This window comes from Oreochromis aureus, linkage group 4 (genome assembly GCF_013358895.1).
Source record: "Oreochromis aureus strain Israel breed Guangdong linkage group 4, ZZ_aureus, whole genome shotgun sequence".
NCBI lineage: Eukaryota > Metazoa > Chordata > Actinopteri > Cichliformes > Cichlidae > Oreochromis > Oreochromis aureus.
In genome coordinates, this window is record NC_052945.1 from 1,579,356 (window position 1) to 1,596,628 (window position 17,273).

The 17,273-nt window shown below is 44.3% G+C and overlaps 1 protein-coding gene across 1 annotated transcript; it reads left to right on the forward strand.

Annotated features, from left to right (window-relative positions):
* Positions 1–426: 426 nt before the first annotated feature.
* On the forward strand, positions 427–17,273 carry LOC120439782 (GTPase IMAP family member 4-like). The gene is made up of 2 exons (XM_039610836.1): positions 427–463; positions 14,154–17,273. Exons 1-2 carry the CDS (start codon positions 427–429, stop codon positions 14,981–14,983), a joined length of 867 nt encoding a protein of 288 aa, XP_039466770.1. The 3' UTR covers positions 14,984–17,273.

The window sequence follows — 17,273 nt, forward strand, 5'->3', positions numbered from 1 at the left end:
TCGCCATCCAGCTCTCAGTCAAAGAGGCCACGCCCCTAATTATGCAGACTTTAAGCCGTAGTTAAAACAGGTGCGTTGTAAAAGGTCAGCGTAAGAGCCTCTACTGGACATTAGAAGAACTGCAGGTTTGGTGCCTCAGTGCTGATGGTTCATTTCATCCTGACATGTTTGATCTGAGTAACAAACACATTAATGCTGTTTTATTGTGATGTTTTCTGTTGTCTTCAGAAGGTGATGTGTGAGGAGGCAGACCTGTGGAAATGCACTCTGATGATGCAGTTTTTCTCAGCCCTCTGATTGGTTTCTTTCAGCCGGACTTCTGATTGGACAGCTGAAGTTTAGGGGCGGGAACCAGGAGCAGACTTGAATATAGAGGTGAGTTGGAAATGTAAATAGTCAGAAGAAGACACGGATGGTTGTACTGCAATGGAGACCAAGGTGCTGATTGATCCACAGCCCATGGGTGAGTGTATTTGTCCTGCAGTGATCCTCAGGCTGGTGTGTGCTTTGAGTTTGGGGACAGTCATTATTTCCTGAAACATAAAACAGGAGCAGCTCTTTGCTTAAATCACTGGGACACAATTTCAGTTCAGTCTGAAATGTGTTTTTAGTTCACACATGTTAGGTTTCTTCATTTAATCTCAGTTTAAAGCTTGATTAGCACCAAGCTGCACTCAAAGAAATCATTTATGTTTTTTTAAGCTGTAAAGATTTTATATCACAGATAAGAAGAAACTAACCAAATGAATCCTAGTCTCTCTTTTTTCATTTCATATGACTCTTAATATTTCAGTCAATAATGGAAATGATAAATATATAATTATTCAAGTTTTATAAAACTCTGAGCTGATGAGTTGATATTAATAAAAGTTTTAAATGTATCATTTGCTCCTGAAATAAAACAGTTTCTGTTTTTTAATGTGAATATTTTTATCACACTTTTAAAACAAAGTTGTTCAATAATCAGATCCTTTAATTCTATAGAAAAACGATTGATGAGCTGTAAAATCATCATCAGGTGATCTGACAGTAAAGGTGATAAATTTAGCTCTCGTTGGTCATTTTCAAATAAACATAAAGACAAAAAATCTGCAGCGCCATTAAAGTTATGTTCAGTCCTCATATTTTAGGATGTTTTATGATGGTGAGATGATTTTTATTCAGTTTGTGGTATTTCTGGTGTTTTGGACGTTTTCTGTTTCAGTCAGTTCAAATCTATCTGCGCACGTGAGAGCATTTCGCCGCCATTTTCCTTGTGATCCTCTAAACGTCTCGAACCTCTGCGGTTAAATCCGTCACATCTACGACTTTAAACTATAAATGTGATTAAATCAGTTTCTGTGGATTCACTGAAGTCTTTGTTGTTGGAGTGAAGCTGAAGCTTTTTCAAATTTGGTTCTGGACACTCGGACTTCTTCACCTCTGTTCAAACCTCCTGGTAAGCAAACTGATTAATTAGCAACAGTTTGATTTTTAATGTGATGAAATAAACGAGGGTGACAGCGAGCAGTTAACCAGCTTTACTTTGGTATCAGTAGCATTAGCTTTTGTGTTAATCCAGCTAATAAACTGTAATATGCAAATTCTATAAATGAACTTTTAAACCTGACTTTGGTCCAGTTCTCTCATTTTTACTGACTTGTTGTGTCTGTTGGTTTTTAGATGCAGTACTCTCCTCGTTGGTAAGGATACAGTCTTTCTTTTCAGCAATAATTATCAGATCATGTGTTGAATATTTTCGGAAACACCAAATGTTTTATGTAAAAAGTCCTGACTCCTCTTCATGTTTAATCTTCTGCAGCTTCTATCAGATTCAGTCTGCAGTGATGTGGAACTGAGTCTGAAATAATTCTCCTTTGGTGAGTGCAAAGTGACTCAAAGCTCTTTTTCAGACATGAACAAACTTATACGGAGGTTTTATGACTCTTTAAAGTCACAGGTTATATAAAGCAGGATCACAGTGACGGCTTCATTTTCTGATGCTTCTCTGAAACATGAACACTTCCTGTTAAATCTGTTACTCCCAGTGTTTCAGTGTATCACAGATACGTTAAACAGCTGGTAGCTGTCCACAGATGAGACCCAGGCCTTCCATTAAACTTCATGAGTGACCGTTACTTGCTGGCATAGCAGCTGTTTGTACTGATGAACCCAGAATGAAGCTTCTATGTGCTCACCTGTGCTCCACCTCAGCATCGCCCAGCTAAATCTGTGTGCCATCGGTTTAATCAAGTTTCCAGAGGACAAAAAAAAAAGAGGTCCATGTCACATTCAGTCCAAAAACCTTTCTTCAAATGTTGATCTCGATACTGACAGTGACTTTTTGTAGTTTTATTGAATAATACTGAATTCAAACCAGGCCTTGCAAAATCGCTAGCCCGACGTCCCGGGGCTTGCGATTTTTCCAGTCGGGCTACCAAAATCTATCTCAGCCCTGCCCGTCGGGCTATCACAGGAAGGAAAAATATGTGTCATTGCTGTTCCATTCTTTCGAAAATGTAGCTGGGTAATTATGTCACTGGCATCAATGAGCCTCTGTCAATATGTGACATATTGAAATCGCGTTTGAATCTGCGCTTGTTTTTTGCTTTCACTTTCACTTTGCAATCGCACAAACTGTGTGTAGAGAGCGGCAGGACAGATTGGTGAGTGACCATTAATTGCGCACCAATTCCTCTGACATCGTCTTATCACCAGTAGCGGTTTTTGATACGGGCGACACAGGCGGTTGCCCGGGGCGGCATCGTGGTGGGGGGCGGCATCACGGGCATCGGCAAAAAAAACCCAAAACAAAACAAAAAATTGCTCGTACTCATGCTGCCCCGACATCAGCCAGCGCATATTGGGAAAGTCATAGGCACCGATCGGTTTTCTATCGCCCATTTGCTGGGAGTAAGGGCGCCCTCCGTTTGCGAGGTGCGCCTGCTGCTTATGCACAGGGCGGAGAGGCGCGGGCGGCGGGGATTCTCTGGCTGGTTGGAGCAGCATCTAATAACCAACTTGTAAAATAAAACAAAATAAAAACAAACCAACAAACACGAAATCAGCAGACATAATGATACAGACTTATAATTTGCACCGATGTTTTTTTTCGAAATTTCTACGCGCGAAAAGTGAGCGCGAGAGCCCTCGAAGCGCCTGCGCGCTGCTGAAGTCAAAGTAAACTTTATTGTCATCTCCGCTACATACAGTCCAGTATATAGAGACGAGACGACGAGGCTCCAGTTACAGCAGTGCAAGTAAACAAACAATAAATATAAGAAGAGTAAGAAAATAAATATACACTTTAGGACTCGGGGTAAAGGGATCAATAACAATTTAAAATTTATAATTTACAGTTTGATGATTTAAAGTCTCACACACAACCTGTCAAAAGGGGAGGGGGGCCGGCTGCTTCCAAATAGAGCACATTTCATTCATAATGTTGTAAATCCAAGCCCATTATGTATTCATGATCTGAATCCTGGGTTGTGTGAAATCCCAGAAATAAACCCTAGACAAAGCGAATCTGTGAACTAAGATGTAGGTCTATTAGGTTATGTTGTGGTGATCCTCGGGTTGGGGGATTTGTACTGGAGTGGAAAATTAAAACCAATGGAAGATGGACAAGAAAAGTTCAAAGCCATCAGGTGCTCAGTTTATAAAAAATAGAAAGGGCGTGTTCGCCCGGGGCGCCAAACAGGCTAGGACCGCCACTGCCACTCATTAGCTTACTATTCAAACGTGACAAGTGAAATCTCCCGCAGCAAGCGTAAACATGTGAGAGGTTGATTGTGCAGAGAATCGCTGACCGTTATGTAAGTACGTGTGTAAAAGCAGCAGGATTTACGCAGGTATTTTAGTTCTGCTGAGCCAAATAAGACAGGTCAGGGTGAAGAAGGGACAGCCAAAGAAAAGCCGACCACAAAACGGAAAAGTTATGACAAATCAGACTATGAGGCAAAAAGAAAGCTCAGCTTTTTTGGTTTCATGGACAAAAGAATTTATGTGTCTGGAATATGACGAGCTAAATAACATGATGTTCTGCCGGGTGTGTCGTGAGTTTCCCTCGATTTCTGAGTCGACCAGCGCCTTTGTTACTGGGACCAGTAATTTTAAGAAAGACCCCATCAGAACCCATGACAAATGCAAGAAATGCATTATTGCTCAGTCTGCAATATCTTTCCCAGAACAAACAGCAATTGCAAAAAAGAAACTAAAAATAAACCAAGCACAAGAAGTAGTCCTGAAAAATCCCTTTAGAACAGCGTACTATGTTGCAAAGAGTGAACTACCATTGGCAAAATTTAGCAGTCTTTGCAAACTTCAAAAAGCAAATGGCCTCGATCTTGGTTCCATGTACCTTTTACCCGTGACTTGCGTGGAAATTTCAGATTCAGGATCTGACACAGACTGATTCATGTTCTACACAGTTCTTACAAGTTCATAGAAATTTCTGTTCAATTAAAACCAAGTATTTGAGTTGATGATTGTAATTTTTATACAGTTGTTGTAATTTGTGTTTTACAATTTTTGATTAATGTTTTGTTTCCGTTACAATATTATACTTTAATGTATAATATTGTAACGGAAACAAAACATCAAAAAATTGCTCTTTTTTTTTATTATTAAATGCTCATGATTTTTTATGAGACAGTGTCAAAATAAGACCATTTTTTATTAATTCTCATTTTATTTTGTCTTTTAAGCCACAGTGGGACTCCATAAGCCGTTTCATGGCTGAAGCGTATCTCTACAGGATGTGAAACTCAATGGAAAGACAGCTGGTCTTGCTGCGTTGTGTCTGGATGTCATTCTGAAACAGCTCACGTGATAAATAGTGAACTTTGGGCCATCTCTGTCATATCTTTGCCAAACCATGTGCCATATTTAATTTGGGATTTTTGGTTAGAGTTGGGAGCCTAAACTGGGCTCTACATCCACAGGATGCACCAGAACATGCCCGGTCCTCAGGGGTCCAGGCTGCACCCAACAGGACCCCACCACCCAAAAAAAGAAAACATCAGAATATTAATCAGCAGCTTAGAGTTGCTGGTCGCAGCATGCTTTGCTAGCTTTAAGTGAGCTAACTTTACTTGACCAGAAAATTTCTCCAAACTCTAACTATATCCCAACCAAGTGTTAGGTTTAGGGGGCCATCACTTTTTCACACAGGGCCATGTGGGTTTGGATTTTTTCTCCCTGAAAAATACACACCTTTATTAGGAAACTGCATGTTGTGTTTACTTGCTTTATCTTTGTCTACTATTTGAATTTGTTTGATGATCTGAAACATTCAAGTGTGACAAATATATGTAGCCCGGATGGGAGTTTGGGAATGGATGCAATGTTCCCATGGACTTGAACGCCACAGTAGCATGAGGTATTCACAGTTAATTTTATGTGATGTAACTGTACTCTGAATGAAATTTGCCCTGTAACAAGTCACAAGGTGGATACATGTATTTAGAGCAATGAAACTGTTGTGTTAATCATAAAGTATTATGTTATGGTATGTGACGCTGAAGAGAGTTGAAATGTGGATCGGGGTTCTGATTTTCTAGAGGCCCGTGAAGGTAGCATAGGACGGGACCTGTGTTTTTGTTGCAGGGGAGGGAGGGAGAAAGAAGAGAAGGAAGGGAGGTGGGCACGCGCGAGCTGAACAAAAAAGGAGAGACTCAGCTAGTTTTGACTGCGGTCAACTAGCAGAAAAGAGTGCGTGATTCGGAGGTCCACCGGGCTAGAGCTTCGCGGCAGAGGTGGGCGAAGCAACCTTTCGGTTTGGCGGTCGCACCACCGTGAGAACCGTGTTTCCAGCTGCAGCTGTCGGGGCTGGAGGATAGCTTGGACCTGCTTGGCTGCGTCACGGAGGCGGCCACGGAGGGCCGTCGGGGAGCCGGACGGCGTCTGGCTGATGCGCTGCGGCAGAGACAGCATCGGGTTCGCCGGGAGAGCGGAGAGTGGATTTAGTTCGGGACTGGTGGGCGGTAACCTACCGAGCAACTGAACTGTAAGTTGGATTTTCGTGCTGTTACGGGAAAGAAGAGGATTTTTCTCTCCATCATCCATCGTGAGCAGCAAACAGGCCTGCAATCAGTGTGAATGTGAGTGTGTGTGGGGCCCATGTGTGAACAGTGTGTATCTAGTGGATTTATATAGCCTAGTTTCGCGTATATATTAGTGTGTTATGTGCCAAGAGGTGATAACATCAGTTGTATTGTTTAACCTAATTTCAAAGGGGAATTAGTTCATTTACCCAGCCTGTTTCATTTGTTTATGGAGCTGGATATCATTTGAGTTGAGCAGAGAAAAGGGTGTGTTGTACATTATTTTTCCTGCCTTTACATCCAGTAAACTTTTTGTTTGTGGTAAAGAGTTGTCTGGGGTCGATTCTTTTATTGCTGGCTAAGTCTAATTTGCAGGTCAGCGCTTACTGGTGGTTTTCCTGATTCCTGTCTATACCAGAACCATTCGTGGTATCTGGGCTGTAACGAACCTAACACCCCGCCTAGGGGGCCCAAACTGAGGTACGTGGGTTTAGACTCAGTATAACGGGTGGGGTGCTACATAAAATGGAGGCACCGCTGGGATAATGACTGGTAGTAAGTTGTAGTAACTTGTGACCCAGACAACCATTAAAGAGAGAGTGATTTGAAGTTACAGTAAGCTACAACAAAGTAAAATTAGTTTGTGTTTGGTATTGTGTTACACTATACACATACAGTAAGATTCACACACACCCAGCACCAAGAAATGGCTCAGTTACGGCACTGGTGTAAAGGAGAAGGCCTTAACCCTTCGCATGCCATACTACTTAAAGATGTTCCCAAAGACACAGAGATTGAACTCATAGAAAGGACTCTGCAATCCATTAAAGTTCTTGGACGTGTGAAGGTTAGAGGACGTATGTATGATCCTCAGAGCAAGTGTTTGACCGTACTGTGTGAATGCAGAGAAAAGGTAAATACTAAAGCCATTCCTCTGGACATTTTAGCTGATGGCAGCAATTCACCCTGGAGAATCATCGGCCACTTAGAGGAGGATGATGGTTCAGTTGACCAGCTGGTTGCAGATGACTGGCAGGCACCTCAAACTGATTTGGGACCTGCCGCCACACTTCAGGCCTCTACTCCTGAAGCCATCATTAGAGCGGTTGGACACCTTCTGCAAAATACCTCTAGGCCTGCCAGTGACCATAGCAGCTACAGGAGGTTACACACCTTCTCAGGGGTTATTCCCACACCCCCAGGAGAGGAGCAGTTGGAGAACTGGATACTACAGGCTCGATTGATGATAGAGGAATATGATCGGCCTGACAGAGAGAAGAAAATCAGGATAATGGAAAGTGTAAAGGGTCCTGCATTGGAGATTTTACAGGCTGTACGATTTAATAACCCTGAAGCAACACCTCAAGAATACATTGATGTGATTGAGAATACTTTTGACACACCAGAAACAGGAGAGGAACTCTATTTCGCCTTCCGTATGCTATGCCAACACTGTCATGTCAGTCAACCCCAGCAAAGGGGTTGCAGTGCCCTCGCCCAGGCACCATGGTTCTCCCACGCACCTTCAGCGGGGAGCGAGAACACTCAGAGATCCCAGTCATTTTTTCTGTTATCGCTGTGGGGAAGATGGGCACATCTCTACCAAGTGTAAGGCTCCAGAAAACTACCCCAAAGTGATACAAAAATTCATTCAGGCTCAACGGAAGCAGGGGGAAAGTAATAAAACTCCCAGTCCTGCAAAAGAACCGACCACCACCAATGTAGGTGTTAACCGGAGTGTTGTCAATGTCCGGACACCTAGTTTCCCTGAAGGACTGGTAGGGCCACCCTCCAAAACTTGTGTGAAGGTAGATGGTGTACCTTGCACTGCTCTCCTCGACAGTGGCTCTCAGGTGACCATCATTTTTGACAGCTGGTATTCAAAACACTTGTCTCATGTGCCTTTACGCTCGGTCGCTGGTCTAGATATTTGGGGCCTAAGTGAATCAGAGACCAGCTACCCTTACCGGGGGTACATTCAAGTTGAATTGGGATTCCTTGAAGAAACACAAGAGAAAGTTGAGACTATCCCAGTCCTCGCTTTGGTGTGCCCTCGGTGCTCAGATACCATACCAGTCTTGGTGGGCACCAATGTTCATAAAATCAAACCCGTTTCCGCAACTGGAAAGAAAGGGAGGGTGGAGAAGGTTTTCCCTACCAAAGTGAATGTTCAGCAGCCTCAGAACCTACCGACTATTAAGTCTGAGTCTGCCAAGGATGATGACAGTCCTGTAGCTAATGTTAAGTGGACTGGTCCTGGCCCACTGGTCATTCCAGCTGGGAAAGAACATATAGCTGTCTGTAAAGTCAAAGACATTCACACTATTGGAGACAGCATCCTCATCACAGAACGGGCAGCTTCACATGCCCTTCCCCCAAGTGTGCTTGTGCAGCCAACCGTACTGTTCTCCAAGATGCTTGATAGAGACAAGTTTCTAGTGCTCATGCGCAACCAGTCACTAAAGGACACTGCCATTCCCATGGGCACTGTGGTTGCACACCTGCATGTAGCTGATATAGTGACTGATGTCCCAGGTCCAAACACAAACGCTTCTCCTAAGCTTGACCCATCTCTGTTTAATTTTGGGGACTCTCCTATACCAGCTGAATGGAAACAGAGGCTTAGTCAGAAACTTGCAGAGAGAGGCAAAGTTTTCTCGACGGAGGAATGGGATGTGGGTTTGGCTAAAGGAGTGCAACATCACATCCGTCTAGCTGACCATACCCCCTTCCGAGAGCAGTCCCGCCGTGTTGCCCCAGCTGATCTGGATGACTTACGCCGTCACCTGCAAGGCCTTTTGGCAGCGGGGATAATAAAAGAATCAAGGAGTCCCTATGCTTCCCCCATCGTCTTGGCACGAAAGAAAACAGGGCGGTTGCACATGTGTGTGGACTATCGGACCCTGAATCGCAGAACTATCCCTGACCAATACACAGTTCCTCGTATTGACGAGGCATTGGACTGTTTGTCTGGCAGCAGGTGGTTCTCTGTCTTGGATTTGCGTAGTGGATACTACCAAATTCCCATGGCGGAAGAGGATAAGGAGAAAACCGCTTTCATATGTCCTTTGGGATTCTTTCAATTTGAGAGGATGCCCCAGGGTATAACAGGAGCTCCCGCGACCTTTCAATGAGTAATGGAGAAAGCAGTGGGAGACATGCACATGATTGAGGTCATAGTGTACCTTGACGATTTGATCGTGTTCGGAAGAACGTTGAAAGAACATGAGCAGAGACTAATCAAAGTTCTTGACAGACTGGAAGAGACTGGCCTAAAACTGTCCATCGACAAATGTCAGTTCTGCAGACCACAGGTGACATATGTTGGACACATAGTGTCAGAGAAAGGGATTGCCACTGACCCAACCAAGGTTGAGGCGGTAGCTTCCTGGAAGCAACCCACTGACTTCCCATCACTGCAGTCTTTCCTAGGGTTCTGTGGGTATTATCGTCGCTTTATAAAAGACTACTCCATCATTGTCAAGCCGTTAACCGAGCTATGTAAAGGTTACCCACCGACCCAGAAAGGAAAGAGAGCTGTTAAAGTCCCAGAAAAGACCTACCATCGGGTAAATGAACCGTTTGGGGACAGGTGGGATGCTGCATGTACAGAAGCTTTCCAGAACATTATACATTCTCTTACAAATGCACCTGTGCTGGCATTCGCAGACCCAACCAAGCCTTATGTGTTGCACATTGATGCTAGCCTTCAGGGGTTGGGTGCTGTGCTCAACCAAGAACACCCAGAAGGGCTGCGACCAGTTGCCTTTGCTAGCCGAAAGCTCAGCTCATCAGAGAAAAACTACCCCGTGCACCAGCTTGAGTTTTTGGCGTTGAAGTGGGCTGTAGTTGACAAGTTTCACGACTACCTGTACGGAGCACAGTTCACTGTGAGGACGGACAACAATCCCCTCACCTATATCCTCACCACAGCCAAGCTCAACGCCACTGGTCATCGGTGGTTAGCTGCTCTTGCCACATACGACTTCACTCTCCAGTATCGACCTGGAAGCAGCAACATTGATGCTGACGCGTTATCGCGCAACCCCTTACCAACAGAGGACACTGATTGGCAAACTCTGCCCTTGGACAGTGTCAAACCTCTGTGTAAGCAGATCTCCTGTAGAAAGTCAGCAGGGGGAGGGGCGGTCAGCTTTGCTGAATCTTTGGGGGTTTCCCCTGAGGCACTCCCCGAGTGTTTTGTTTTCCCCACTCATCTTGACTATGGGTGTTTGGCCCAGATAAGCAAAGTCGAGCTTATCACAGCACAAGACAATGATCCAGTGATTGCTCCTGTAAAGAAATCCATGAATGGGGCGATTCCCTTTACTTTTGACAAAGACTCCAATGCAGAAGCCATGCTGCTTCAAAGAGAGGCAAACAAGTTGGTAATCACTGATGGAGTACTCTAAAGGAAAGTACAGAGACAACCTGGAAAGGAAATGCTTCAGCTTGTACTGCCCCGAGAGCATGTGGCCATGGTGCTTAGATCGCTTCATGATGAGTCAGGGCACCTGGGGGTGGACAAGACGGTGGAGCTAATACGAGACCGATTCTACTGGCCTAGGATGAGTGCAGAAGTTGAGCAGTACATCAGGAATTGTGGGAGATGTGTTGCACGTAAAGCACCTGCACAACGAGCTGCACCATTGAACCAAATCACCAGTAGTGGGCCACTAGATCTCGTGTGTATCGATTTTCTATCCCTAGAGCCAGACTCTCAGGGATATGCTAACGTTCTGGTAGTGACTGATCACTTCACCAGATATGCACAAGCTTTTCCAGCTAAAGACCAAAAAGCCTCCACAGTAGCCAAGATTCTTTGTGAGCGGTACTTTGTGCATTATGGACTTCCGGCCCGGATACATTCCGACCAGGGACGTGATTTCGAAAGTAAGCTGATCCATGACCTTCTGAGGGTGTTGGGAATCCGGAAATCCTGGACAACGCCTTATCATCCCCAGGGAGATCCACAGCCAGAGAGATTTAACTGGACGTTACTTTCCATGCTGGGTACCTTGGATCCCAAGAAGAAACAGGCGTGGAATCAGTCCATCAGTCATTTGGTACACGCATATAATTGTACGCAGAACGAAGCAACTGGGTACTCACCCTACCTGCTTATGTTTGGCAGGGAGGCCCGGCTGCCTGTGGACATCTGTTTTGGAACCAACAATCAGACACACAGCAGTCTGACACACCACCAGTACATAGCTAAGCTGAAAGCCGATTTGCAACAAGCTTACCGCCTAGCGGCAGAGGCTGCTGACAAAAGTCATCAGAGAAACAAGAAAGCACATGACAAGCATGTGAAAGAACAGACCTTGGCACCAGGAGACCGAGTGTTGCTAAAGAATTTTGGTGTCACTGGAAAGCACAAGTTGAAGAATAAGTGGAGAACTGCACCCTACGTTGTGCTTGACAAAATGCCCCATCTACCAGTATACAGAGTGAAACCTGAGAAGGGACTGGGGGTGGAGAAAATAGTGCATCGTAACCACTTACTGCCTATTGGATATCTGGTGAGACTTTCAAATGATAGTGAACCAGAGTTGTTTGCTCGGCCGGTCACACGATCCCGAAGGGGACTCGGCAAGGCTAAACCGGTTGACAATCAGGGAGATGCAATATCTTCGTCAGAGTCGGAATCCGAAGATGCATGCCTGACACCATTCCCATACATGGGTTGTGAAAATCTTCCGTCACTGTCAGAACAGCTTCTGAGGAACCGAGGTCAAAAGCCAAATGTGTTGGATCTTGAGAGTTCAACCACTGATTTGGCAGATATTGAAAGAAATCCAGATGATCATAACCCTCCAGATCTTCATCTAGACCCTGAGGCAGTTACAGTGACTGGCCCTGAGGAGGGAACCGAAGAGAGTGGGATGTCGCTGGGAGGAGAGGAGCATCCAGTAGGCCACCCACAGAGACTAAAGAGGCCTGTGGTGAGACTGAGTTATGATGAACTCGGACAGTCATCAGATCACCCTGTAGTGGTTTTGAGCCATGGGGTTTTGGTGGGAAGTGGTACTTACAGACATTCACAAGATCACACTTGCCAGACTTCATGGTGTCACCCGCTAGCACTATGCCCTTCCTGTGTTAAGTTAGAGCTTGATGTACAGAGCACAGATTTTCGGGTTATCAAATCTGTGGGGTTTAATGGGGACATCAAACACATTTAGAAGGGGGAGGGTGTAGCCCGGATGGGAGTTTGGGAATGGATGCAATGTTCCCATGGACTTGAACGCCACAGTAGCATGAGGTATTCACAGTTAATTTTATGTGATGTAACTGTACTCTGAATGAAATTTGCCCTGTAACAAGTCACAAGGTGGATACATGTATTTAGAGCAATGAAACTGTTGTGTTAATCATAAAGTATTATGTTATGGTATGTGACGCTGAAGAGAGTTGAAATGTGGATCGGAGTTCTGATTTTCTAGAGGCCCGTGAAGGTAGCATAGGACGGGACCTGTGTTTTTGTTGCAGGGGAGGGAGGGAGAAAGAAGAGAAGGAAGGAAGGGAGGGAGGTGGGCACGCGCGAGCTGAACAAAAAAGGAGAGACTCAGCTAGTTTTGACTGCGGTCAACTAGCGGAAAAGAGTGCATGATTCGGAGGTCCACTGTGCTAGAGCTTCGCGGCAGAGGTGGGCGAAGCAACCTTTCGGTTTGGCGGTCGCACCACCGTGAGAACCGTGTTTCCAGCTGCAGCTGTCGGGGCTGGAGGATAGCTTGGACCTGCTTGGCTGCGTCGCGGAGGGCCGTCGGGGAGCCGGACGGCGTCTGGCTGATGCGCTGCGGCAGAGACAGCATCGGGTTCGCCGGGAGAGCGGCGAGTGGATTTAGTTCGGGACTGGTGGGCGGTAACCTACCGAGCAACTGAACTGTAAGTTGGATTTTCGTGCTGTTACGGGAAAGAAGAGGATTTTTCTCTCCATCATCCATCGTGAGCAGCAAACAGGCCTGCAATCAGTGTGAATGTGAGTGTGTGTGGGGCCCATGTGTGAACAGTGTGTATCTAGTGGATTTATATAGCCTAGTTTCGCGTATATATTAGTGTGTTATGTGCCAAGAGGTGATAACATCAGTTGTATTGTTTAACCTAATTTCAAAGGGGAATTAGTTCATTTACCCAGCATGTTTCATTTGTTTATGGAGCTGGATATCATTTGAGTTGAGCCGAGAAAAGGGTGTGTTGTACATTATTTTTCCTGCCTTTACATCCAGTAAACTTTTTGTTTGTGGTAAAGAGTTGTCTGGGGTCGATTCTTTTATTGCTGGCTAAGTCTAATTTGCAGGTCAGCGCTTACTGGTGGTTTTCCTGATTCCTGTCTATACCAGAACCATTCGTGGTATCTGGGCTGTAACGAACCTAACACCCCGCCTAGGGGGCCCAAACTGAGGTACGTGGGTTTAGACTCAGTATAACGGGTGGGGTGCTACATATACATAAAAACAAGGAAATCAAGACGGAGGCAAACACTTCTTCACACCACTGTATGTGCTCAGCAGTGCCACACTTCTGGTTATTAGCTATGTTTTCTAATGTAAAAAGACCCCTTTACTTAAATGTTTCCATTCTCTACCTTCCATTAAGAAATATACTTTTACTCAAGGACTACATTCATTTAACAGCTGTAGCTACAGGTTGTTCACTTCTCTTCAGCACAGGTGTTTTTACATTTTAAGAGAATATTTTTTCAGTCTTTTACTATATGATATGTATATGAACATTCTAGTATGTTCATATACATATCATATATCCACTTATCTGTCAGTCTGCTCCTCAGTCCTGGATCTGAAAAACAGACCAAAGATATTAAAGGTACATTCGAGATTCAAGAGGTTGTTCTTCCAAAACATGAGATGGCATGAAAGAGAACACAGTATCCTGGTCTTTGATCCGTGTCTTGCACTCTGTGGTTTCCCACTCTGAATTTTTGGGAATCTTGTTTTGTGTCTCTGCTGAAAGGATTTTGTGTTTCCTTGTTAATAAATGCTTATTGTTCATTCCTCCTGCCTTCATGTTTTATATTTCCTTCCTCGCAGCTGCGTTATGATTTATGTCAGTGCTGTAAGAGATCATGACTGGGACAGTTCTCACATACTAATATTTTTCCGACAGATGACCTGAGGATCGTGCTGTTTGGGAAGACCTGGGTTGGTAAAAGTACTCTGGGAGACATCATCATGGGAAACACAGAGACTTTCACCTCAAAGGATTTGTCCAAAGATCGTACACAGAAATCCCACAGCACTGTTGAAGGTCAAAAAGTGGTTGTTGTTGATACTCCAGGTCTGTTTAAACCTGGAAAACATGAAGATGAGCTGGTGAAAGAGATCAAGCGATCCATTGATCTTGCCAGTCCTGGTCCTCATGTGTTCCTGCTGGTGCTGAGGTTCGGTATGATCACCTCTGAAGAATTAGAGGTACTGGAGGTTTTTGAGCGCACCTTTGGCAGACGTGCATTGGCCTACACAACAGTGGTGTTCACCCATAGAAATGAAGATGAAGAGTATGAAGCTCACATACAGGAGGCTATGATCGAGAGTAAGGATTCCAGAGAACTCCTTGAGCGGTGCCAGTGGAGATATTTTGCTTTTAACATTAAAGACAAAAGTCCTGCTCAGGTCACCGAGCTGCTGAAGAAGATAACACCGATGGGAAAAGATTACTTCTACACTCCTGAGATGCTCCAAGAGGCTGGAAAACCGGAAGAGCAGGAAGAAAAACCAAAAACAGAAGAAACAACAGGCAGGCGTGCGCTTCTGGAAAGGACTGGATTGGTGGGAATCATTTTGGGATCTGTGGGGGGATATTTACTTGGAGGTGGTGAGCTGACGTCTACATCAGGAGCTTTACTGGGAGCTTTAGGGGGGTCAGTACTGTCGATGGGAACAACAGCTTTAGTGATGAAGGCCAAAATGCTCACTGATAAATGCTGCAAAAAGTGAGGTTTTAGTCCTACTGGGGGATTTTGATTTAGTTACTCTCTTTAACCTGAGTTAAACACATCTAATTTTCATATTTCAGGAAGGGTTTTTAAGACAGAGTCAGTGGTTTGCAGAGTAATTTACAGTGAAATAAGTACTAACTACCACAGGTGCTTCAGTGTTGGTGGAGGGGAGAGCAACACAATTACTGGGTACTTTCATTACTGGGACACAAACCTGAAACAGAACATTATTCAGGTTTCCACCTGATGAAAGTACCACTCACAGGAGACAATGTCTCATAATAATGACTCATGTCAGGTGTGAATATATCGCAGGAAGTGGACAGTCCTGAAACTTGATCTACTTTGACCAGGACCAGATGTTTAGCTGTGTTGGAGCATCTAAAAGAAAGTCTGTGCGGCACTCAGCAGACAGTCCTGAGTAGGAGAACGACTGCGGTGTTTGGATCTGCTGCTGATGTCCCAGAGCTTGATTGTACGAGATTCCAACAGGAGCTAAATGACTGGAGGCTCTGAGCTCTACGCTGTCACCGTGGGACCCCACCACGGCCCTGCCAGGTGCAAGCTTTTTGTACATGAACACGTCATCATTGTACATTATTATTTACAACTGAACATCCACCAGGTCACCAGAGTTTAGGGTTCAGGTTTTATAGGAGCCACATGTTAATAAAAAACTAGAAGATGTTAGATTTAGATGATGTTTCTAATATTTTGGCTTTACGATTTTTCCTTTTGTGAGTCTGAAACAACTGAAACAGGATAGAAACAGGTGGAGCCTAACTCTGGATTTGCTGCAGTGACCTGTTGGATGTTAAGTGAACTTTTATCTTCATTAACCTGTGACTGTTTTCATATCCAGTGCTGATCTGTGAGATAACACACAGTAATGGCTTTCAATGTGTTTTTGTGTGTTGGACAGTGGGACAGATCGGTAATCTATCAGTTTGATCAGATTAGATCCTGCTGGCCGTCACTGACTCTGTTCTACATTCATACAGTTTGTTCTCATTTTAAAGGATTTTGGGGTTTCAGGGTTTTCTTGTGTTTGTTCTCCTGGATAAACTCCACTTTCTTACTTTAGGAGTTTCTACAGGACTGTTTCCTGATCCAAATGTAAATGTGTGCTTCAGCTTCAGTGCAGACGGTTTTCACATGTTTGTGGATGGAAAAACGTTGGTGTCTTAAACCTGTATATTGATATATATGATATATATTGATTTTGTGCCTGAACTTGTACAGAAATACACAAGCCATTACCTGTACTCTAATATGTAATCCAATATTCAAACTCTTATGGCAATGCTAATTTTATTTATATAGGACATTTCATTCAATGGAAACTGAATGTGCAAAGAACATAAAAACATGCAAACCTGTGCAGGTTTGATATGCTTTAAGGCGGTGAACAAATCAACAGTGTAAGCCTGTGAGAAAAGAAAGGTTTTGAATGTACAACGAATTGTAACTGATCTCAGGTCAGCAGGCAGCTTGTTCCAAAGAACAGGACCACAATAACTGAAAGCACCTTCACCATACTTAGATCTGATTCTGGGAACAGTTCAAAGTTCTGACCCTGATGACCTGAGAGATCTGGGCTGTAGACAGTGAGCCGGTCAGTTAAACTGAGAGCTTCATGAACTAGTAGAAGAATTTTAAAGGTACATCTATATCGAACTGGGTGCCAGTGAAGTGATTTCAGCACTGAGACTGTGTCACGGTCCTGGGTCGGTGACACAGTTTTTTTTGTATTATTATTTTTGATCTTGGATTTCATCGTGGTGGTTTTTGACTTTTAGTGTTCTGATCTCTGATTTGGATTTCTAGCACTCAAGTTCTTCTCTGTTCTGTAAATTCTAGTTCTTAGGTTTTGTTCCTGCGTCCTTGTGTTCAGTGTAGGTTTAGTTCAATGTCAGGTCTGTCGTGTGCTTCCTGTTTTACTTTGAAGGTTCGTGTCTCATGTCAGTGTTTCTAGTTTTGCTTCCCTTGATCTCACAGCTGTGCTCTCCTCCTGTGTCTCATTCACTCGTTTTCCCTTCAGTGTATTTCAGCCCTGTGTTTCCCTCTGTCAGTGTCGTGTCCTCTACGTTACCTGTGTGTTCCTCACTTGTTGTGGTTTGTCAGGTCACATTATGTCATGAACCCCCAGTTTGGGTTACTCTTCCAAGTGCTCATGTATTGTGTTTCTTAGTCTGTTTGCCAGTGAATAAAAGCTGCCGCCTAAAAGTTAAATACTCTGTCTCAGAGTCCTGCATTTGGATCTGCCTCCCACACAGCTCACCGTGACA